Source organism: Tachypleus tridentatus, chromosome 4 (genome assembly GCF_004210375.1).
Source record: "Tachypleus tridentatus isolate NWPU-2018 chromosome 4, ASM421037v1, whole genome shotgun sequence".
In the NCBI taxonomy this organism is placed as follows: Eukaryota; Metazoa; Arthropoda; class Merostomata; order Xiphosura; family Limulidae; genus Tachypleus; species Tachypleus tridentatus.
Genome location: NC_134828.1, coordinates 39,892,739 through 39,919,094, shown reverse-complemented (window position 1 = coordinate 39,919,094; position 26,356 = coordinate 39,892,739). Strand labels below are relative to the sequence as shown.

General features: G+C 31.3%; 1 protein-coding gene across 10 annotated transcripts in view; it reads left to right on the top strand.

Moving 5' to 3' along the window:
* Gcn2 (eukaryotic translation initiation factor 2 alpha kinase Gcn2) overlaps positions 1-26,356 on the top strand; it is a 159,706-nt gene that overhangs the window by 98,741 nt on the left and 34,609 nt on the right. For 8 of the 10 annotated variants that reach the window (XR_013027256.1, XM_076497828.1, XM_076497827.1 and 5 more), the window contains 9 exons: positions 665-845; positions 5,929-6,050; positions 7,947-8,013; positions 10,139-10,234; positions 12,522-12,644; positions 16,051-16,155; positions 22,361-22,537; positions 23,785-23,937; positions 24,535-24,847. Coding sequence is in view for 9 of the 10 variants with exons in the window: in XM_076497828.1 (XP_076353943.1) it covers positions 665-845; positions 5,929-6,050; positions 7,947-8,013; positions 10,139-10,234; positions 12,522-12,644; positions 16,051-16,155; positions 22,361-22,537; positions 23,785-23,937; positions 24,535-24,847 (1,337 nt within the window). In the remaining variant the exon portion in view is untranslated. The remainder of the gene's footprint in view (positions 1-664; positions 846-5,928; positions 6,051-7,946; positions 8,014-10,138; positions 10,235-12,521; positions 12,645-16,050; positions 16,156-22,360; positions 22,538-23,784; positions 23,938-24,534; positions 24,848-26,356) is intronic. The other 2 variants (XM_076497832.1, XM_076497835.1) reach the window with 1 other exon arrangement.

The window sequence follows — 26,356 nt, the reverse complement described above, 5'->3', positions numbered from 1 at the left end:
TTGTTATGGGTTGTATTTAGTGGTATTAGATGATGATTTATGTACAAGGTTTATAAATATTCATTTAAGTGTGTGTATTAACAAGTGTGAAAGAGATATTGTTATTCATAGCAACTAAGCCTGATAAAGTGCATATGTTAAAAACATAGCAGATAAAACAAGTTTTTATTTTATGCAAATATTGTACCTTCTTCCAGTGTTTTTTAAACACTTTTCCACATCTTGCAGTCTTTTATTTTTATGCATTGTGTTTCATGAATCAAGTTGGCAAATTTTGACAAATCTACTTGTAAATGGAGAGTTGTTTCCAGTCCTTAATCTATCCTGTTGTAAATTTAATAAATTCAGACCTGTTTAAAATCATTCTAAATCTCTTTAGCTTATAGTATAAGATTACTATTGCGTCCTTTTGTAACAGTAACAAAATTTGTAGTTTCATTGAATGTTTGTTTGTGAAAGATGTTTTTAAGGGTAATGAAGTCAGTATGGTTTAACAACTACATCAGAGTGCACAATCATATATAATAATGTATTTATAACTATTCATTTTGTTGGTTTTGTATTTGAATACATAAAAATATTGAAGTTTATTATGCTTCATCATAATGTATGATTTAAGGTGTATTAGCTTTTTCATGTTTGTGTAATCTCTTTGTGTCTACAGGTATTACAATTCCTGGATTGAAGTAACAACAGAAGTTCCCAAGAACCAATCAGAAACTACCTCAAGTACACCTAACACAGTAGGTACTACATCACAAAACATACCTTCTCAATCTGAAAAAGTGGGCATGGGATCATTGGAAGTCTATGATGATATTGAAAAGCTAGCACCACCAGCAAAGGTTTGTTCACTTGAAGTTTACTGTTGATATGAAACACTGGTTGTTTATAAGAAATCATTGGTGGTATTAAAAAAAGCAAGCAATCTCACAAATTTACCAGTGATCAAAGATTGAATTTACGAACTAGGCAAAAAATAGTACAATGAGTCATGCTCTTATAATAGTCAGATGAGTACCTTCTGAACACTATCAGTCACACCCATCACATGGCAAACCTATATGCCCCTAAGCCACATAAAACTATAGGTCAGCACACATCATCAATACTACAGCATAAACCATATACTCTAATAAATCTTTGTATTTTCAGCTGCATATCTTAGGCACAGGTCAGGTAGATTATTCAGTGCCTGGCCCATGAAAGCAATTTTTTTTCCCAGCATTCCCCACAGGGAATTGGATAATTTTATCCCATCCACCCTGGAAAGGACTGTTACTGTTGTAAGTCCATTAGACTCGGCTATAACATATGATCATGTTAACTTTTCAGTTGCTTGTCACCTCTTTGGCAACTATTCAAATGGCAATTCATATCCTTGGTTGATTATCCTTTCTTTACCAGCCTGCTCATTCTGTCTGATTTTATCATGTGTGCTTCCAACTATCAAATGATGGTTATTTTCGTAGCTTCTTTGGCAGGCTTGCATCAACATCTTTCACATCTCACTTAAATGTATTTCAATAAATTTAAGCCCAGAGGCTTCAACCAAATTTGTTCAATTTTAACTTTTTTATTGCTTAGGATGAAGAGGAGCAAAAGTTTCTGACCATTCCAGGTTGTCTTTCAGATCCCAAATGTTTTTTAAGACTTGAAGTATTTAAAACCTAAATTTTTGCCATGAATTTTGGTATCATTTGACTTGAAGAAGCTTGAAAATACTTGTAGGTTAATGGAGGAAGTAGTACCATTAGTGATTTAGTAATTAGCTGTTGCATTGTTCAAGATGTTATTCTGCACAAAAATTATAATAAAGGCTGTTGCTTTTAACTTGGTCAGGTGATTAACTGTGTTAATCAATGTTCAAAAATAGAGGTTTCTGGTTGCCTAAGGTAATTAAACTTACCACTGGACAACTAAAATTCACTACTATATTGTCCACAATGTGGTCTGATCCCATAGCAGTCTAGGCATTTTGCCCATATTTGCTGTTTAAGGTATTAATAGTACATTTATGTATGCTGTGTCTTGATTTCTGCAGGGATATATTCACCAAGACTACATTTACTGTTTATCAGAAACAGTATTTTTATAATGTCTTGTAAACTTGCTACAGTATACAACCAATAATAAATTGCACTCAAAATATTTTGGTAACTCCATATTTGTTGCCATATTTTACACTTTACATGTTTTGGTACATTAGACATAGATACCATTTTAATATAAGTAGTTAGTCTGGAATGGCTAAGCAAGCTTTGCTTTAACTATGTGTCAGAGACAAAGTACGTAAACAAATGTTTCAAAGTTCTCAGAATGGTAGCTGTCCATGCCTAAAGTATGACATGAAGTTTCTTGATGAAATTACAATTTTTTGTCAACTAATGACCTTTCCAGTGTTATACCAAGTATGTAATTTTGTTTTAATCAAGTAACTCCTTCTTTCACTTGTGGACAACTGTAATTTATTATAGACAACTATAATTGGTCTGAATGTTGTCCATGAAAACTCAGTCTGTTATTCTTATTCTGGACACTGTTAATGGTATGAAAAAAATAGCTAAGATGGGGACTTGGCCATCAAAAATGAAGACTATGGGAATTTTGAGATTTTGAATGTTTTCTATGTTTACATGAGAAGATACTTGCAATATTCTATTCTGATGATGAGCATTAATTGAGAAGTATTGTAATTTATGTGAATTATGTATATATTAATATTTTGGTGGTAAGTTTAAAAATTAAGATATTAGAAAGAGATAAGTCATTCTCAACCAATTTTTAGGTTCTTCTCACTTCACAATGGAATCTTTTATCATCCTGGGATGGTACTTTGCACCAGAGCACTGGAAGTTCAAGTTTGATGTTACTGACACTTATCTCCATCTTTCTTTAGCAAAATCTTCCTAGAGATTTCTCAGGTTTGAGCACTTTGGTCAAGTACTACAGTTCTGAGCTATTCCTTTCAGTCTTGGATCAGCACCTTCTGCAGAGTTGTTCCAGCATTTCATCATCACCTGCATTCCTTTGGCTTGTGCACATTTTATGTCTCCTTCTCCTACTGCAAGGATGGATCTCTCTCTTTTTGGGAATGTGAGATCCCTTAAGACTCTCATTCCTTTGGGATGAGCACATGTAAGGTCCTGTCAGAGTTCACTGCAAATGGTGGTTGGATAGGAACAACACTACTATTGGGGTACCCATTACTATACCTCTGTACTCAGCTAAATCTCTCCATATGTCAGTAACAATTATTGGTCAGTGGAAGTGCAATATTTATTATCAGCTGTGTATTAAAAGGAATTTAAACCATTTTTATCTAAAAATATGTATGATATTCCATTTTAAAGTGGGTATTTGAATAGGGTTTTGCTTCATATAAAGTGGGTTTATAGATGGCATCTTTATCCGATATTTTTAGGTTTTTGAATCGCCAATTCTATCAGGTCTACTAAAATCCTTTTGTATTCTTTGGTCCAAATGACCTTTTCAGTTACTGAATTGGGACTTTACTGTTGTTTGATATGTGTTATCTCATCCTCATTTTGAACCCTTAGCTTCTTGTTCTTTCTTTCAGTTTCACTTAAATTGGATTTTTTTGTTGTTGTTGGCCTGTGGGCATTGTTGGTCAGAGTAGTTTGTAATCCACATGCATAGGACTATTTATTATTCTACATTTGTCCTGCTTTACCCCAGTTGGTCTTTTCTTCCCAAGACTCTGGCCCCCAGAGAAGGAGGAAGGATCTTTTTCAGCAATCCATTTGCCAGCCAATTCTCATCTTTATGACTGCTTTAATCCCAGTCCTTTGTTATGCCCTGTCAAGACCCTCGAGTGTTATGTGGCTTGTACTAACACATTCCAAGGTATTAGGAACTAATTGTTCATTCATTGGATTTTTTTTTATTTCCCATGGCTTTTCTTCCATTACACTCACAAAGTGGCTTTGCAGATTAATTAACATGAACTATATTAGATTCTTGTTATGGGAGAGGAATCTTTTGCATGTCACATCTTCACTAGATTCATCATATCTCTGTTACTTGCTGCCCAGTTGAATTGCCCTCTTGAAGACATTGTGCAGGCTGGTATGTGGACTACTGTTAATACTATCCTGTTTCATTACTTGCATGATCTAGCAGTTTTCTCCTCTGAGAGTTTTCAACTGCTTTTGTAGCTATTTTTACCACATCTGTTAGACTTTAACCAGAGGTGAGTATTTTACTCAGTTATATATTCTTTTATTTTTCAATGGATCTTAATCAGTTCCTTATTAGCAATCACTCTCACTATAGTTATGACAGGTTACAACAGACTCTGTCAAAATGGGGTGTTCCATAAGATCATTCAGGTGTCTACTGAGTGGTATCATTGTATTATGGATTGCCATTCATGGACAATCATGAGTAAAGCTAAAGGGGATCCTACCTATGTGTACCAGTCTTCAGGTTGAATAAATTGTAAGTTGCAGAGTACTTGTTTTCAAAACTCACCAATGTGTTTAATGCTCATAATTCCAGAAAATAATGATTTTTCCTTTGAAATTTAATATTTTCCAAAACTGAAAGTGTATTTCCAGTAATACTTACTTCTACTGATTCTCTTATACCTTATCTCCCCTCTAAAAGCTGGTTTATGTCTTAAAAAAAATTGATTACAATATCGGGATGAGGTGCTTATATGCAGTACCTCAATCAATGGTGCATTGAAGTTGGTGGAGAAATTTGAGATTATAATTTGTCTAAAGCATTTGATTTGGGTATAAAATGCTGAAGCAAATGTACTCAATGCTAAGATGGGCAAAGAGTGGAAACCCTGGAGAACAAGAAACAGCTATAGTGTCAGCATTTGGGATTACTTGTAGTAAATTCAGAGTTATAGTCCAAGAGACTGAGTCTGTGTACATAGTAGGGTTAATCGACTGTAGTTTAATATGAATTATTTCTTACTCATACCTTGCTAAAATTGTATTGAAAAAAGTTTTTAGTAAAAATTAATAATTTTATAGGTGAAAGGAAGTTTTGATCATAAAAATATGTTATACCAGCTCAAAAACATCTAATTCATGTCTGATATTTTTGTAGATTATACTGAATGGTTATAATAAACATTCCATTAAACTTTTCCAGTCCAGTATCTTGTGTAGTTTATGAGTGTGGATGAAGTTCTAAAAATATTCCATCTGCCCTCTCCTCTCAAATCACCTACAAAGTAGAACTGTAACTGATATGTTCAGAATTAGAATACTGTTTTGATGTGTATTTTACCGACAGTTATGTTGGATAATATAATATCATCCATACTACTAACCTTAAATTCACCCCACCCCAACTGTAATTTTCTTTTGATGAATAGAAGTATTTTAACTTTTTGCCTGTGTAGATAAAATTTCTCAATTAAAAACAAATATGTGATTTTTGTACACATTTTTTTAATATCTCTATTCTGAAAAGCATTTTTCAAATTGGTAATGGGAAAAACTGTAAACCTAAAATTGTTGCATTTTTTGTTTCACACTGTTCAAACATCTGATTCTTTAAAAAGCTGGAATTATTTTATTTTTCATGGTATATTTGTGATATTGCTTCATGTCATTCTTATATAGATAACAAACTTCTAATGTTAACATATCAAAAAGTCTTAATTTCACACTTTCATAATTTCATATTTCTTGTATTTGGTACTTAATTTTATTAGTTCCTTTGATTCTTTTACTTATTTTGTTGTAATACTTACTACTACAATTTATGCTCATTTTAAAAAGATCCTTGCTTTTAATTTGGTTTTATAAATTTTTTATGAACATCTGTGAGTGCACATAAAAACGATTCTTAGGTGATTTCTTTTTTTCGCCTTATGCCTTCTGGAGTGATTGTGTTTTCAGGGATACCAATGTATGTTATTTATTGTGTTTGTGTTCTGTATAGGTTGATGGCTCTATAGAGTGGAGCAGCATCTCTTACAGTTGTCACAGCTCTAAGCAACAAATAAAAGATGATGAAAGCTCTGATGAAGAAGAAGAAGAAGATGTTTTTGGCACTTCTTTTCTGTAAGTGTCGTTAAATGAATTGTATGTTATTAATGATTCATTAATAAATTATTAAGATTAATGTTTTGCACAATTAAATTGGAAATATTATTGAAAAGTGAATGTTTTTTAAGCCTCTTAAAAGTCAAAAGCAGGTCATAGTGTGCATGTTGTAACTTTTTGAAGTTATAGTAAAAATAAAAAGGTTATATGATGAACACATGTGAACAGCTTGTAGAAGCTTATGGGTATTATAATTCATGCACATAATATAAACTGCATGTTTCCCCAGTGACTTATTACTTATAATAGTGCAGATAGTAGTTAGACATGGTTTAAAGGGCAATAAAACAGTAAAATTTAATTATAAGTAGATGAATATTCTTACAAACTTAGAGCTACTTAAAATAAGCGTAATATCAAGTTACAATTTGAAGTCATTCTTGAAAGAAAAAAAAGAGTAACTTAGATTTTTAATTTTTAGTTTTTTGGTGGTTACAAAGTCAGTCAAATTGACCAATTCTATTTTAAGATAGGGTATAACAAATTAAAATATAAAGTTTTACTGAGAAAAAGTATGAAATGCATATAGGAGGTTTTAGAGATTACAGAAAGGAAACTTGAGATTTTTCAAGATAAGGAAAATATTTTTGATTTTAATGTGAAAATTACCTTGCACATGGACTGTTGAAAAGAAGTACTCAGTATAATGAAGAGTAAATCTTTTTTTTGTAGTTTGTTTAAAAGATTTCGCTATAAAATATGAGTTTAGTGTGTTAAATACTTATTAAATAAAAGACTGGAAAATTTTGTGATGTACACAACATATGGAAAGTTAGAAGTATTAAATCTATAAATTCTTTAAATGAGTACAAAGAGGTGATGTGGTCTGTTAAATTGACTGAGTTCTTATTGAGACAGATATTAGCTGTAGTATGGAAACTGTAAAGGTTGGTTTGGGGTCATTAACTTGATTGAATAGAGTGAGGCCATACATAGCAAGAGAGTTAATCTATCTATTTTATTGATTTTTTGTTTTAGAAGAAAAGTAGTTACTCTGGTAGAAAAGGTAAAAGTAATTTTTTCTTGAAAAAGTTATAGACATTTGAGATTTCTTATTCAGGGCTTTCAAGTACAATATATTTAGCATATTGAAATTCACATAGAAGTTTTGATATGCATTTTTCTATTTTGAACAAAAATGATTAAAAAGGAAGAGCAACATGTTATTTCAAACAGTATTTTCTCTTCTTGTTATAAATTGTTTGATAAAATGTCTTAATGTAGTTGTTTTGATGTAGTAATAGTAATATTTGACCTCAGCTTGTGGTGACAAAAGAAAAGTAATATGCTTTCAAAATTTTTTAGCTTTTGTATTGCACATATATGGTATATACCTAAGTATTTGGAGTTTCAAAACATTAAAATGATTGTTATTAATTATTATTAATATATAATATTGCACCGTAGAGTAGTTCTGTGGTTAAAATATGAATTGTTAACAAGTTTTTAAAAGTTAACAAATTTACTATAGTCTGTTTTTGAAAACATTTCATTTTCCATGCTAATAGTTTAAAACAGCTGAAAAAGTGTTATTTACATAAACAGTATTTAATTGTAAGAATGAAAAGAAATGATAAATGATTACAATACTACCAACAGAAGATGGTTGCTGTAAAAACATGCATGATTGACTTAAAATTATACACTTTATAGTCAAGTAAAGTTACAGTTCCTACCTGTTTCTACTTGTAGAATGATATTTCAACTTCTGTAATAAGACATGCAGGATCATTAACTTTAATGCAAACTAAAATACCCTCCAAATAACAGTTTATATTTTTCTTTTGAACAGCCATATGTATAAAAGATTTACTTACTTTGATTTATTAATTTGTAATTATCATCGTGAAACAGCCCACGGTCTGACTCATCTGATTGTATTGTATTTGAACAAAATGAAAATTTTACCACTGATGAGGAGGTGAGTTTAGAATTGATATTTTTATTTCCTTTTGGATTTTAATAGAAATAAATTACATTTGTAAAAACAATTTTTAAAAAAAAATCTGTTATTGTCTTTTAATTGCCAACAGTTACTGAAACATAGCCATATTTTGTCTCAGATCATCTTATATAATTGACACTTTGCTTTTGCATTAACTGACCAGTTACTATAATATATATTGTGATTTGGTGGTCATTAATCATCTTTAAGATAGGCCTCAGCAAATCCTAGATGCTCTGGCACCGTGGTGATTATGGTATCTAGTATTTCCTCCCATTTTATTCATGCCAAGTAGAACTAGAATCTAAATCAGTTCTGGACTTTTGGAAGTCTGGAATTATTTTCTTATTCTTTGAGTCCTAAATTGAACTATTTCTAGGATTTTAATTGTGATGCTGCATTTCTTTATGTCTTTTCAGGAATGAGACCTTCCAGTCACACAACACATTATTTATTTCATGCCATATTGTTTTCGTCTTTCTTTCAATTCATCCCTTCATTGTGTTTGTTTAGACTCCTATATAGGACTAAAGGCAGTTAGTTCAAGCAATACTATTAAGTATTTATTAATATCGTGGTTGTTAACATGCATTTGTCACTGTGAAAAAATGTATACATTCTCACCTCAGCATAAATCTTCAAAGACTAGGACATGTTGTATGGGGAGATTGGCTAATTAGCAAAGATTCATTTAACATGAAAATGCTATTTAACTTTTCTCACATAACATAAAAAAAACCCATTGAATGCCAATATCCACTACTCCATGAGAAATGGAGAATATCCCAAGTGAAGTAATTACCCATAGATAGAGAAACACTGCTAAGTTAAATTAGTGGGTTTTTATCATTTCATATTAAGACTTCTTGAACCTTGATGTTTTTTTTAATATTACAACTGCTAAGTTAGGGACAGCTAGTGCAGACATCTCCTATGTAGCTTTGCACTAAATTTAATAAAAACCATCCTAAAACTTTAAAAACATAAGTAGGAAATAACTACTATTCTTATATTATCATTAAATTGCATGGTTATTTTTATTTTCATAGTCTACATTTTTGTAGAAGGTAAAGAATAATGTTAAGTTTGAATTGCAATTTTTGTAAAGGTTTAACTGTTGTTTAATCTTTAACTAAAGCTAGAATATTACAAATCTTATTAAATGTTAACCTTTTTTTTTCAGTCAAGTTAATAGAAAAAATATGTCAGGTAGTATTGTTAACATTAAAGAAGAAATGTAAAGCTTTGTTTGTAAAAATAATGTTTTTAGACATCACTATTAGATTTTGAAATGGAATGACCTAAAACTTTATCTTTCACTGCTATTGTCTAGTTGAGAAAGAAAACAAAATAATTAGAATATATGTTGCACAAATATATATATATATATATATATATATGTAAAAGTGATAAAATAAAATTAAAATGTACTGTCTGATTATTGTACTATGCAAAAAGTTTTTATTCATAAAAGGTTTTCTTTATAAAGATAGTTTTGCGAACAGTACTAAAGTGAATATCATAATTTTTGATCTTAAGAGTTTGTTCCCTTTCTATCATTAAATATTTTGAATTATTTATGGTTGTTTTAAAACAATTATTTCTTGAAAGCCAATATTTATTATCAAATTTAGCAGTTATTGGTATGTATAAAGTTTGTACAATGAAATTAGTTGAAATGTAGGAAGATAGATAATATATATAAAAGAACATGTTGTCCATTGTGTTTTCATCATAATTAAGCCTAAATGAAAAAAATTTATTTCAGTATTAATGGTAATTGGTTAGTGTTCTATGTAATATTTTTATTATTTGTCAAAATAATTTGTGACAAAAATGTATAAATGTATTTATCTGCATCCAAAAGTATGGTAAAAATTTAACAAATGAATACAAATACTATTTGTATGTATTTTAAACATTTTTGCTGAGTTTTTGTTTGGTTTTGTAGAATTCTGTTTACTAAGCTACTCAAAGAAATTTAACATGAAAAATTTGAAACTTTTATGTTTATACTGGATAATAATCTGTAATTTCATAGTAGTAATAAATTTTTAACTTAGAAATTTATGGTGATAACTGTTTGCGTTTATCTTCCCAGAAATCAAAAAGAACATGTGCTGTAAAAATGGATTTTGAATCAAAAACAGATGAAATAGAAAACAACCCAAGAAGCTATCAGTTCATGTATATTCAGGTCAGTCCTTTTATTATATTGTTATGAAAGCTGTTCTTAGATTGCAAGTGAATATGTGCTGTCAAGTTTACTGATTTCTCCAAGCCAGTTCCCTTGTCTGTGGTTTTGCTGTCTGTTTATTTTTATGTCAAGCACAGTATGTGAGGAAAGTGTTGATCTTTGTGCTATTACATTCATTATATTTTTTTGTAGTGATGAGATGTAGTAAACACTAGATGAAAAAATTATAAATATGAAAGATATTTGCTCACATTATATAGCAGTTGCTGTATTATGAATTTTATACAAGCATGCTGGATGGTAATTATATCTATACACCTACATGCAGGTTTTATAGTTTGTTTTTTATGTTGGAAAGCCATATATATAGATAGCCAAACGACTTTTTCAAGTAATATGGATGGAGCATATATTTTCAGTGCAAATACAAGACAATGTGTAATAATCTAATAGGATATGCATATAAGTAAGCATTTTTAATATATATGAAAGTTATTATATTTCTTTTTCCTACACTCTTCTACTGGTCATAATTAGGTCAGTAACAGTTTTGGTGCAATTGGCCAGATTTCCTCTTAGAGCAACATTCTGCACACTCTAGAAGGTCATAGATGTGTTAACTATTATGAATTGATTATATTAATATATCTGTCCCCCTACATTTATTTTGGATTATCGCACTTTTATGACCCGAAACACTGGTGGGCTGTCACTTATTCATACTTTATCTGAAACTAAATATTTTCTAAATGAAATATATAGCTATAATATATCAGCCTCATTTTTGTCTAGAATTCCCATCATTTTACCCATTTCCTTGTACAATACTTGGCACTTCCTATAGACATCTCTACTGTATCTATAACATTTGCAATAATACAGTGTTGGCTATATTTGTGTGCTAAACACCTTGATTGTAATTAAATAATGTTTCACAATAAGAATCACCCATTTGTTCTTCCATATTATTTAATATTGTCCTGCCAACCTACAGCAAAAATGAGTATTGTAATAAAGCCCAAGGATTATTATTAAAAGCATCATTGAGAATTTTTTTGGGTAGTTTTTAAGTTTATTTGACTACTCAGCAATACTGTCAATTTACATTAGACTTTGTACTTCAAAAATGGATCCAAAGATAGAAGATTTATAGAACTCATATCATAATTGCCATATACAGCATGTTTCAGATTTTACTTAAATATTTTCTTAGCAAATTAAAACATGAAACCTTGTATCATATAAAAATTTGAGTTATCATGAACCATAGCAGCAGTTCATAATAAGGATCACCTATTTGTTCTAAATGAATATTTTTTTCATCTGTCTAAAGCAAAAATAGTTGTGAGTACTTTAATGAAACCTTGGTAATATTACTATATGCATCATTGCACATTGTGAAGTGAACTTTTTAATTTTATTTTACTACCTAGCAAATAACAATGGATATATAATAATTAATACCCAATTGTTTTAACGTAATTTGTGGTTTATATTGAATCTAGTAATCTACTACTTGCAAACATATCGCTGCAGGCAGACAACGGATGTAATTTAACATTTATATAATAAAAAAGGTCATTAACTATTGACTGTATTGATGCCATGTATCATTTGTTTATAAATACATTTCCTGCCCTTTCAAACAGGATCATAGTTTGTTTTTACCACTGCATGATAAAATTTTCACTCTGTTACATCAATATCTAAGCTGTCTGTCACAACAAGAAATCTGTAAGCAACAGTTTAAAGTTAAACTTGTTCTGCAGTTTGAGAAATACTTAAAACAGTTATTAAACTTTTTTAATTTTAATACAAATGTATTTATAATACATTTATAATACATAAGGGGAAGATCTTAGAATTCAAAGAAGATTAATGTTATTGAAAAAAAGGGTATATTTGGCTGAAGCATTGTTTGAAATTAAGAGTTTTGTAAGTGCTTTTGATATCAGTTTTTTTAAGGTCATATTTATTAAATTGATAGCATCAGTTTTTTAACAAACATTTAACCTGCTGTTATCTTCATCAGTGAAAAGATTTACATTAAAAAATACTGTAGCTTGAAACTTTTTCTTTGTAATTTTAATTTTCTTTATAATTTAATAATATTTGCATTTTACAATACTTTGGAAAAAAAATGGTATTGAAGTATGTTTAAATGGTTGTGTTAATGTACTGCTCAGATACTTTCTGAATGTTTGTGTCAGATAATGTATGTCTTAATTTAACATAACAAAAAATGTCAAATTTTCTTATAGTTTGAAATAGATACTTTATTTCTTAGATGGAATTTTGTGAAAAAAGCACATTGAGAACAGCAATTGATCAAGGTTTGTGTAAAGAAGTGGAAAAAGTATGGCGCTACTTTCGGGAAATTATTGAAGGTTTAGTACATATTCATCAGCAGGTAATAAAATAATTGAAATGGTTGTTAAAACGTTTTCTTTCCAGTTTTCATAATTTATAGGAACTGTAAATTGTACTTTTGAAACAGTGCTACTTCCTTTCACTCAGATCTACCTTGACCTTGATTTACTCTTTTAAGTATTGCTAAAATTTTCAAAACTACACCAGTTTTTTCAAAAATACCCCTTCATTTTTGTGCCTTTGCAGTAATATGTGCCAATCATATGACATACTCTCCACCAATGTGCTATTTATGCTAACACAGGTAGCTTCCTTTTCATTGAAGAACAATCTTCGCTTTCTGGAGTGGCATTTTAATGTATAAATGTGTGTTTTAACTTGTTCCTACTACAAACTTTTAGTAGTGCTTAATCATAAATTTCTAACAGTTTAACTTCTTGTGTTAGATTTCCATTGTTTCTACTCATTTATTTTAGTCATGTTTCTGTTTTTAAATTCTACTTTATTGATTTAAATTCAAGATTTAATATGGTAGATGTTGAAATTTCCATCATAAGTAGAGAACTAGCCTCCAGGTCCCAGGGTTGATGATGTCTGCTGGGAAAGCACAAGCTTTAGTTTACTGGAAATTTGTGTCTTATACTTGGCTAACAACTTTGTCTTGCACATTATGACTTTTATGAAGAGGGATATAACTACATTATGGAAATTATTTTTCTATAGCACTTTCCACATGTTACTACACCTTCATGTATACTGCTGTGTTAGGTATTGTTCTTTTGTGGTAATAAAAATTAAAAACAGAAAATTATAGGAAGGTGTTTTATAATTCATTGATGTTGAAACTATCGAATGTCACATGTTACCATGCCTTCACATACTTCTGCTGGTTTAGGTGTTGTTCATTTCCAAGGAAATCTGTGGTAAGTTTTTCTCACTCCCTGTAGGCATACCCTTGTACAGTGACTTTATGTGAGCTCTTGTGGATGAACCTAATTTCTGCATTTGATAATTTACCTGCTGGATATAGAGTGGGCAGTCTTCTCTCTCTGCATGATAGGTTCTCTCTGTTTTGGTGGCTATGGGCTTCTTTGGAAGCTCTCATTCTCTGAGGTCAGGCACACTTGCATTCCCTTTAATGGATGCTTCTTGTTCAGTGGTACTTCCTCTGAGATCTTTTGGATCATCCCATCTCCCTCCTATCTGGGATCTGAACCAACACTGGCCTTGCTCAGCAGCTTAACAGGAATTTGACTACAGTGGGGATTCTTATTCCTCCACCTCATACCGAGTCTCTTCTGTTTATAGATATTTATTTGGTGGGGTTTCCTCAATTACCCAGAGATTTTGGGTCAGTAATTAGTCAAATAGGTTATTTTCCATTTCCACATTCTAGAATATTTTGTAGTTTCATCAAGCTCTGTATGATTTCCTCCTATTTCTGCATGGTTGGGTGGTTATACTTCATTCTGACTATTCCTTTATTATCAGTTATATTACCAAACAAGGGGGAACCAAGTCCAGATATTTGTGCTTTCAGACTGTGTATTTCCTGTGCTTTCAGACTGTGTATCTCCTGTACTAGACCAACAACCATCATGTAACTGCTCTGGCATGTCATGTTCCTGGAGTAAGGACTTTTCTGGCAATTCTTTTATCGTGTTCCAAACTGGTTCTCCTCGCAGAGTGGTACCTTCGTTCTCAGTTTTTTTCTGTGGGTGTGTTTTCAACTAGAAACTCAACATATATTTGCATTTTTTGCTCCATGAAATGCCAATCTTCCTTCCTTTTTCATTTTCAATTCCTCACCCCTCAGCTCTGGAGGTGGATGCTTTCAGTTCATATTGGAAGGGTCTGCACCTATGTGCCTACACTCTTCTGGGTTTTTACTTATCTAGATCATTCCTTGTTATGTTTTGCTGGTTACTCCATATTGGCTGGCTCAAATGTGGTTTCCTCTGCTCTGACCTTTACAGAAATACACCATCTTCCCTTATATCTGTCCCGATTGCTCCACTGACATCTGCAGTTGGACATTTTTTTCATCTCAAATTCTGCATACTCCAGCTTCAAGTGCAATTTTTTGCCTGGTCCAGTGCCTCAACTCTGGGACTTTGACTTTATGTTGTGTATTTCCTTGCCTGCATCAGTCACCCTTTCTCCTTGTCTGTGTGCCAGAGGCTTTAGTCTGTTGGTCATGGCTTCTAACCATACTGTCTTTCTGTTCCTCACTTTTTCCAGTTCTTCATTTTTATGTCATTATTGTTTTCCACATTCTTTACCATTTCTTGTTTGTTACATGCTATCCAGACAAGGCCTTCCTTTCCAATACATTGGGTGCTTGGAAAAGTTGTTTCCTTTTCTCGTATTTCCTTACTATCCTTTTCCCACCTGTTCTCCCATTCAGATTCAATTTGTTACCTGCTGTGTCTGTGTTATATGACTCATATTGTTTCATTTTATAGTTCTTATTCCTGACTCTTTGTTCCCTGAAATTCTTCTGCTTACCATGATTTTTTTATCTATTAGGCTTATTGGGTTGGTTTATCAATTTGTAATACTGGCATATTCTGATGTGTCTGTGGACAATCACCATCTAATTGCATTTCTTCACACCAAATTTTTCAGTTAAGTATGTCTAACGGCTTGCAACCTTTAAGACCATCAGCTGGTTAACCAGTAGTATGTGAATAGAATGTCTATATCTATCTGTTTATATATATATATATATATTATTATCATTGTATTGTGTTTAAAGAACTGTCACTTGTGGATTTCATGAGTAAAGCAAATGGATATTTTTATTATTACTACATCATATCACAAGGTATTTCCCCTGAATGTTTTTTTATCTAAATGGACTTCACTTGTTGATCTTTAAATGTGTTAGGTTCATGACATAAAATAATCACTCTTATGCAAGGTTTTTCTGCTGGATGTTTTCTGCCAGAATTCATTGCACTTGACATACTTCATATCACATGACATTTCTTCCAGATGTTTTACCTAGGCTGGCTGCACTTGTTGATCACACAATCTGCAAATTTTTGTAAGTAAGGATTGTGTTGCAAGGACAGATGGATCTACTTGCACTAGTGTAGGTGTAGCAATACGATTGGTGGAGGATGATAACATTATCAGCACATGTTGCAATAGTGCAACAATGAAGGAGTTTAAGAGACTGGCAGACTGCTAAAAATTTTAGCAGTGCTTAGAAGGCAAGTCAAGGTCAAGATAGCTTTGGATGAGAAGGAATGAGTACCTGTTGGAAATACAGTTTCAGTATTAGAAAATGTTAACTTTCAGAGTTTACTTAATGTTATATAATATTGGTATTATAATGAAATTTGGGTTTTACTTGAGGTTAGAGGAATGTATATGTGTGTGCGTGTGTGTGCATATTATATGCTTTTAAGTTAACAGTGAGATTTGACTTGACATTTCAGGGAATGATACACAGAGATTTGAAGCCAGTCAACATATTTATAGATTCCAATGATCATGTTAAAATTGGAGATTTTGGACTTGCTACCACAGACATCATAGCCAAAGTAATTTGCTGTTTTTACATTATTTTCTTTTTTCATATAAGAAATTTTGTGTTTTTAGCAATTTTTGCATTAAAGTTTTTTTTTGTTAACCTTCTCTGTATGGACAGCTCAAGATGCACATTCCACATTTGTTTAGATAATTACATTCAGAATTTAATTAAACTACTTTATTATCATAGAATGTGAATAATACTGGTATTATGTTTTACAGAGCCATACACTAGAAAATCAGACCTGCTTGCCATTCTCATTTGTTATATCCTCTTTCACAAATTGCTGGTAGTTTTCTGTGATGTTTAATACTGGTTACTTGTAACCAATAGAAAATCAAAGTTTTAATCTATTATATTTTTCCTACAGAAAACACATCAGTGAGCCAAGCTGAATTTTTAATGGCTTTTATTGCACAGCAGAAATCCAGAAAAAATATGATAGTTATACGACATTGTCTGATTTTTACTTGTTATTATTCTGTGTTATTAGGTATGTTGTTTAATTAAATATAAAATATTCAGTGTATTTGTACCATTTATATAAAAAATAAGTGGGATTAAGTTTCATTGACAGTCATTTGGAAAGAAAAGAAGACTTAGGTAAGTTTTTTTTTTCATGTATATTCCTTATTTATTATTATAAAAGTAACTAAAACACAGAAATTAGAAATTTGTTAGGCTAGATTTGGTAAGATAAAATAAAAAATGCTTACTGATTTTTGCTTATTATTCTGTGTTACGAGGGCTGTTCCAAAAATACGCGGACTGTTTGAATTGCGTGGCTCCAGTTGGTTTCAGGGAAATCCGCTTGGTGTCACTAGGTTTGCACAGATCAGCTGATTATGACGCCATTTCCCGATTGCAGATATCTTCATTTGTGTATTAGCTACGCGGTTTTAAGTGAAGTGCGATTTTTTTCGTTTGGCGGATTTCAGAATGAATGACCTGAAAGAGCAACGACTTGCTGTGAAATTTTGGGTTAAATTTGGAAAATCTGCGACTGAAACTTTTGCTATGCTTAACACTGCTTACGGTGATGTTGCTATGAAGCGTACGGCATGTTTCAAGTGGCATGAACGTTTTAAGGATGGTCGACAGTCCATTGAAGATGATGAGCGTCCTGGACGTCCTTCCACGTCAACTGACGACCCACACGTCAACAAAATCAACACCCTGGTGCGGGCAAATTAAAGTCTGACTGTCAGGGAGCTTGCTGAAGAGTGTGGGATATCAGTTGGATCTTGTTACGAGATTTTGACCGAAAAATTGAAGATGCACCGCGTTGCTGCGAAATTCAGTCCTCAGAACTCGTGAGTTTTTGGCCAAATACTCGATCACTGTTCTTCCCCACCCCCCTACTCACCTGACCTTGCTCCTTGCGATTTTTTCTTGTTCCTTAAACTCAAAAGACCCTTGAAAGAAAGAAGATTTGAGACGATTCCCGAGATTAAGGCAAATGCGACGAAGGAGCTGGAGGACATTACAAAAGAAGCGTACCAGGACTGTTTCAACAAGTGGAAACTGTGCGTTGGGGAGGAGAGTACTTTGAAGGGGTCCCAAACCTGTAACTTCTAAATAAAGTACATTTTGTTTTATGACGTCAGTCCGCATATTTTTTGAACAGACCTCGTATTAGGAGCATTACTTAATTAAATAAAAATATTATTTATGAATTTACTTAATAATTAAAATGACTTATTGATAAGTGCCAAAGTAATTGTTATTTACACTTTGTACCTATTTGTATTAGGTAATAATTTTATACAAATCAGTACAGTCGTTTTACTAATAATAATAACTATTATTATTATTATTGATGATGGTGTTGTAAAATGCTACCAAAATATATAGTCTTTTTAAGACTGTGTTCTGTTTGTAGTAAATTGTATTCATTATGCAACTATTTAACATTGTACATGGGCCAGCATGACCAGGTGGTTAAGGCACTCGACTTGTAATCTGAGGGTCACAGGTTCGAATCCCTGTCACACCAAACACGCTCGCTCTTTCAGCCGTGGAGGCATTATATTGTGATGGTCAATCCCACTATTCGTTGGTAAAATAGTAGCCCAAGAGTTGATGGTTGGTGGTGATGACTAGCTGCCTTCCCTCTAGTCTTACACTGCTAAATTAAGGATGACTACTGCAGATAGCTCTCATGTAGTTTTGCGAGAAATTCAAAACAAAACAAACCAAAAACATTGTACGTATTTTTAATATTTTTATTTTCCTGAATCGTCCTTTTTCGACTCTTTCAGTATTCACAATTAACAGATTAGTACAATACTCACCATATCATAGAAATGGAAATAAAAAATTCTGCAATGTAATGCTTATGCAGTTTTTATTTGTTAATTTTATACCTTATGTGAACATTTTGAAATATATGGTTCATTTAAGAACACAATTGTTATTAGAGTTGATGATGTGTACATTCCAATTTAGAGTTTAATTAAAACTGTATTAATACTATTACCACAATAGTTATTTGATCTTCACAATAGCTGAGGATTATAATTTGTTGTAAATACATTTCAAACGTTTGTTTCAGTAAAACTTTGTTTTGTCTGTTGTTTTTTTTCCCTAACTATATGGTGTCTGTCAATTTGAACTATCTCATAATCACCATAAAAGAGCTAGGAAATAAATAAAAATTCTGTTGATTTTTTTCTAGAATAACTACAGATTATAACATGAAAATGCAAATGTTTAGTCTAAGTATCATAAATCTCAACATTTATAAAATACAATGCAACAACTTCTGTATTGGAGAAACAAGGAGAAAAATGGAAACTATGTTCAAAGAACACAAAAAAACACCTTCACATGTTTTTGAACACTGCAAATCAAATAAACACAACATAACCATAGAAGACACCCAGATACTAAGTAGGGAAACAAATATAAACAAATGCAAAATCAAAGAATCCCTACTTATACAGCAACTAAAACCAATATAAAGGAACACCTTTATACCTATACTAATTAATAACCTAACATCCAACTGCAATTGATGACAATCCTGTACCCATTTATACTCTCGTCCCTAAGATGTGTCCAGCAATGGTCACTTGCAAACTCTCTTTATCTCAATCTGAAGATGGCCTAGGAAGGTTGAAACATTGATCTCTTCTTATCAATAAAGGTGTTAATACCCATTCCAGCAGTTCTAAGATACATTATTATTTTGAGTGGGTTTCTTGTCATCAAGGGATAGGGTTAAGTAATTAGTATGTAAATAATGGGCTTAATAATTTAATAATAGGTAGGTAAATAATTTATGAGCGTAAGGGAAGAATTTATTGACCGTTGAATGTACTACATATTTTGAAAGAACATTAATCTTCTTCAGGTGTGATCAGTACTAAGCAGTACAAGGTTTATATAATGCTACAAAGACAAAGTACACATGAATTAAATGTAATGGAAATGGTGTTAGTAGGTCACAGGATGTAGATAACTATCAAGTTTGGTGAAGTGTATGAAAGTTGTATATTCCTTGCCAAATATAACTGATGTTGCTAGGACTGTTATTGCAGTTTAGTGAGAGATCATTTTCTTTGGTGATTTCTATAGTTTTTAAATAGTATTTTTTTTTAAATTTTGGGCTAGTGTAGGAGAAGAATTTCATCCTGGAGTGTTTTGTATGTTAAGGTGGATATCTGGAATTCACTTCTACACATGTGATCTTGATGATTTTACATCTTATTTCTTTAGAACATGACATTTGTCTTATCTGTTTCTTATAAAATTCACAGGGAATATTACATATGCCTTGTTCTTGTTTCTTTAATAGGGATTCTAGGTAGTAAGGTGTTGATTTTTTCTGAAAGTTTGAATACTGTTTCTACATCAATGCTCAAATTATTAAGAAAGTTAGTAATTTCATTAGCAATTTCTGGAACTAAAGGGAATGACATAAATTTACTATGTTTTGTGTTGTTGATAGATGAAAGGTTAGAATTAACATAATACTATTCACTGTTTTAAAGTTTGATACAAGTCTTATTTCTAATGTTGGTGTTGAAACCTTTTGGAAGTCCTATATTTTTTAAATAATTTAATTTAATAGATAAGTCTTAGATATGGGTGTAAAGTTGTATAGCATGATTTAAATAGTTAAAGTAGATGGATTTTTCTGTGATAGTTGGTGATTATTTCTTATGTGTGGCAGCATGGTGACTATGTGGGGTTTTCTGTTTATACTGACCATAACTGTTATTCTCACCTTTTACATTCACAACTAAAAAGGGGAGACAACTATTAGATTCTGATTCTTGTGTGAAAATCATGATATTGGAGTTGGTGTGTTTAGAAATTCAATGAAATTAAGTAGTGTATCTTTCTTGATGTGTATTAATTTATTTCCAGACAGTTCTTCATCTAGAATGAACATGTAAAGTTCGCTAAGAAGAGGTAAATTGGGGATCTCATCACTAATCTATTATTTTGTTTGTTAAACTTTCCTTTGTATGTAAAACAAGTGTTGTTTGAGCAGTATTCTGTGAGGCTTAGTTAGTAACTGTTGATTGAGAACAAATGGAAGAATGATTATTAGTTATTTGATGATGATTATTGCATTGAGGTTGAGAATGGAATTAGAATGAAATGAACTGTAAGTGGATAAAAAGATAAATAAAAGAAATATGCATTTAAACAATTGTAAATGACGAATAAACTTGATCAAGCATGCACAATTTGCAAGTAAAAACTACAAGTATATTAAGACTTCGTAAATAAGTTTTTGTTTTTCTAATTTGGGAATAAATCTGTTTAAAAGCAATAAAACCACTGTCACATTCCTCATGCTCTCTGAAAAAAATCCTAAATTATCCTTGTTCCCTGTAACAGTTGTAGAGTAATTCCATATACAGAAAGTAACACCTCTAGGGTTAAGTTGAACACATAGATAGCCTTGACCAGATTAACCACCTTAAAGATTGTAACTACATAAATGCTTGGGGATTTCAATATTTAGAAGAGTGTATAACAGTAGTGCCCCAACCACATTGTGTTTTTTATATCCATTGTGAATTATGTGTTTCACTCAGTTCAGAGCTCACCAGGCTGGTTGAAACATAAAAAACATGCTAGTGGTGAGAACAATATTTATATAAACCATTTGTTACAACAATAACACTTGTTATGGTGTAAATGCTTTATCCAAAATGAAAAATCATTGTTCTAATTAATAATACATGTCATAATACATTAACATTACGACAGTTATATTTTTACATTAACTATAATCATGCTTTGCAAGCTTGGAAAAAGATGTTTGCACCATGAAAATGAAACTGTCTCATGAAACAGAATATACATTTTTTGGCCTCTAAAACTACAAATATTTACATTTCAGGCTTAATTTTGTGTGTGGCCTCAACTGGAATTAGGACTGATTTAATAATTTTATAATAAGAAGAGCATGTCATGAGATATGTATAATATTAAAATCATGTATTTCTTAATGTTTAATTATAATTTGTTTTATTTATTTTTTATGGACTGATTTGTATGTTTAGCTAATCCAATACAGGTAAACACCTAAGCACAAGGAATAGAAATAGAAATTAGAGAGACTTGACCACTCACATGTAAATAAATATGCTAATCTAAGAGTGTATTGTTATTTTCATGTGGTATTTGTTTAAATTAGGTTCCAATATTTCATCATTTGTTTTATTAAATAATGATAAGGACATCAAAACTTTTATTTAAAATGACTAAAATCTAAAGTTTTATGGATATTATTTTCAAATTAATTAAATAATACAATTGTAAAAAATTCTGTCCTTCAACATTTCCACAGCTCATTGTTATAACAGATTTAATTATGTTTGAAATTTTTTCAGCCTGTCTTGGATAGCAAGCTTTATTTTAAAATGTAGGTGAAAAAATTAAATGGTTGAAACTTTTACAGTTCATTGATGTTTTTGTGGTAATATCTAGAAAAGTTAAATAAAAGTGTACATTTGTTTTGTATTCTCAGTTTGTGCACTTGAGACCTTGTTTTGTGTGATATTGACAAAAAATTGCAGTTAAAGTAAAAGAAATATATGTGTAACATAATTGTTCAAACTTATGAGAAATTTGTAGTGATTTTCAAAGTATTAGCTTCTGTATGAACTTTCATTGTTTAATTTGTTTATGATTGTTATTTTCTTTATTTTTTAATATTGTGTTGATTTGTCTTTGTGTTCAACTTGTGATAGCAGTCTGCTTTGACAGAGACCTCACTAGGAGCTGTGGATAATAAATCTCTCGAGGTTCCAGATATTTCTAGATCTGATGTTTTAGGAGATGGAAGTCTGACAGGACAAGTTGGGACTGCATTATATTTAGCTCCTGAACTAGCATCAGCTACAAGCTCAAAAACTCTTTATAGTCAGGTAATAGCCAATTTTGATTTCAATGAGAACTGGAATTTTTATGTTTTATTTTAAAACTTAATTTCTTTATATTTAGGATCTTTGTAGGATAAAACCTTTTTATTAATTAAGTGATACAGTAATTAGAGCATATAGTAAAAACTACTGAAAGGTTGGGGGTTAAACTTTAGAATTTGGTTATTATTTTATCAGAAATTGTTTTACATCACTATACATCCTAATAAATATTGTTTACTGCATATCTGTTTGTCACTATTATTTCTTTTCACAGTACATGTTATGCTGATTTTATGTTTGTATTATCTTTTACTTTGTCTTGCACTACATATATCAAACATTCAGTTTCATAAGTCTAGGAACAACAAATTTAACATGTGATTTATTTCATATTTTAAAGAATTGTAAAAATGTCACATGTTACTAATTCTTGTACTAACGTATAAGAGGGTTATATGGTTTAAGATTTTTTTTCAATTACACCATACTTACCTGTAAAAGAGAATTAATCACCCACAAAACACTAACATGTAAAACTTTGAATTAATTGCTCTGAATACCCTATTCAACAAATTGATTCTATAATGAGTTGGTCATGACTTTATGGTTGGTGTACCCAAACTGTGAATCAGATGATTCAAGGTTTGTGTCCCATTTCTTTGGCCCAGCATGGCCAGGTGGGTGAGGCACTCCATTCGTAATCCGAGGGTTGCAGGTTTGAATCACCTGTCAAACATACTCGCCCTTTCAACTGTGGGTACATTATAATGTGATGGTTAATCCCACTATTCATTGGTAAAAGAGTAGCCCAAGAGTTGGCAGTGGGTGGTGATGACTTGCTGCTTTCCCTCTAGTCTTACACTGCTAAATTAGGGATGGCTAGTGTAATTAACCCTTGTGCAGCTTTCTGCCATATTCAAAACAAACCCATTGCTTTAGAAGTATGCTCCTTACCTTGAGGCTGTTGTAAGTGTATTTTGAGAGTGACAGTTAGATTCCACTATTAGGTCAGACAAGGGTGTCCCAAGAGCTGGTGCTGTTGAAAAATTTGCTTTTTTTACTAAACTGTTTGTATAAAATTAGGAATGTGCATACATTTCTTGTATGGGTGTGCAGGAACCTTCCAAACAAAGTGGTTGGAAATTATACTTGTTTTAAAACTTATGTTTAAAGAAAATTTAAAATTTTTCTTCATTTTTTTTGTTTTACATTGTATGTAGTCAGTTATTTTTTTAAAATATTTTTTGCAGAAGGTTGATATCTACAGTTTGGGCATCATATTTTTTGAGATGTCATATCCTCCTTCTCCCACCAACATGGAAAGAGTCAAATTTCTCCTCAACCTTCGAAACGTTGACATTATATTACCCACTGATGTAGAGGTTCATCTCTCCCCTCAACAAGTAACATGTATTTCTTAATAAACAAAAGTTAATTAGAAGTAATAAATCTATATTTATTATTCATATTAATAATAGTTCAACTTCCTTATTGTGTCCCACATTTGAATACTTTGAATTTTCAATCTTTTTTGTTTCATCTCTTTTTCACATTACTGCCTTATGAGTAGAAGGTGCAGTGTTATTGGAGGTTTTTTTGTCCTTAAGCAAGATTAAAAATTTTCTAATACTGCCTGAAGGCTATCACTAAATGGAAAATAATCTTTATCTCCAAACTTCATGTAATTATTTCAATTTCAAGACTTAGTCATTCATACTTGAGAGATGTTCATATCATAACAGTAAAATCTCAGATTTTTATCATACTTTAGGGTATTCTTCTGTACATCTTCAAACACTAGTCTTATATTCTGGCAATATACTGAAATGCAAAGATGTCTCAAGAGTTTTCTCTGTATACTTTTTTATTTCTTTGAATAGAGTATAAAAATAATTTTAATTGTTTAATCTGCTGTAATTACATTTTCTGCATTACTTTACAGAATGTGTTATTTGTCTATTCTACTTATGAACCATACTTATTCTTGTAATTTCTTATAGATTTATCTTGTGAAATGGTTACTGCAGCATGAAGTTTCCACAAGACCATCCTCTCAAGAACTCTTGTCATCAGACTATCTTCCTCCTCCTCAGATGGAGGAGGCAGAACTTAATGAGATCTTACGCCACACTGTATCTAATCCTCAAAGTAAAGCTTTTAAACAGATGGTTAAATCTTTGTTCTTGCAACAGATTCCACCTGTAGCAGACTTTACTTATGACATAGATATCCAGAAAGGATTCGTAGTCAGGCGAATGGCTGATGCTTTCAGGGTTGTATCAGACTTTTTGAGGAATTTGATGCATAAACATGGTTAGATTTATGCAAAAGCAGTGTTTGATTAAAATCATGCATTTAGAAAATTTTATTTGGAAAATGTGTACTGCATTTCAAATTTAATAAATCTTAATTGTCTAGTTTTCACATACTGAAGTTATAGCCAATGTCAGTAAAAAAAGAAATTCAATTATGAAATAGAATTTATTTTTTAAGTTTATTAATTCTCTGAATGTAGGCTTAGTCAACTTGACCAATCATGTAACCTTTTTGTATTCATTTAAAGTGTTTATAATTTTGATAATACTAACTTTTGATGTAGTATGTATATCTTCACAAATTTGACAGATTTTCATAAAATGAGAAGTCTTTCACATACAAAAGCATCCTATTTTGAAATGAAGTATTTTAATAAACTAAAAAAGAGTTGTCCATGAATATAGTTTGTTTTTTTTTTTCACTAGTCCACTCAGAAAGTGATTTTCATGTTAAGATTAAAAATACTTTTCTTTGTCTCAAATATTTGAAATTATATTTGTACAATCTATAAAATCTCCAGTTACATCTGATGTGTTTATTTTCACTAAAACTTTTTATTTTGTCTGTTGTTTTCTCTACTGAAACTCTATGCGTGCTTGGTCAATTTGACTTCAAACTCTTATATGAAACTACTTTCATTTATTATGAGTTGTCATAAACTTGTAACAGCATAAATCTATTTACACTTACTTTTTATTGTTTTATTGCCCTTTGAATCAGTTATGTTTAACTACTATTGATGCCATTAGAAGTTGTAGGTTATGTGGGGAATGTGAATCTCACATTACACTATTGAATTATATTACCCATGAACTACTTCAAGCTGAATGTGTGTGTGTGTGTGTGTGTGTGCATTATGACACATTTTTATTATGTTATTATTTATACCTAGTTTAACCTTGAATAACCTAAAGAGATTGCTATTTTTACATTTTAGTTACTTTTATAGTAATGAATAAATAAACAAGAAAAATAGGAAATAAAGTTCTTATCCAGGTTTTTTTTCTCTTGACTATCGATAACCCTTAACCTTACTTTCGTTTTTACTAATAGTAGTAATGTACTAAATAATTTTTAATTAGTTAAATTATGTACCAAAGAACATAGAATAACAACATACAAAAAACAGATGAGTTTTTCTAACTTTCCAAAGATTTTTCTGAATTTTTTTATTATTCAACAAGAGCCATTGCAAATTCATTCAAGCAATTCTTTCCCATGGGACATGGTCCAACATGGCTAGGTGGTTAAGGCACTTGACTTGTAATGTGAGGGTCGCAGGTTCAAATCTTTGTCGCACCAAACATGTTTGCCCTTTTAGTCATGGGGGCACTGTTTGTTGGTAAAAGAGTAGCCCTAGAGTTGGCAGTGGGTGGTGATGACTAGCTGCCTTTCCTCTAGTCTCACATTGCTAAATTAATGATGCACTAACAGAGAAGCTGACATTTCTCCATTCAGAAAATAATGTAGTGTGATATTTCATTTGATAGATAAAAACCTTGGCTT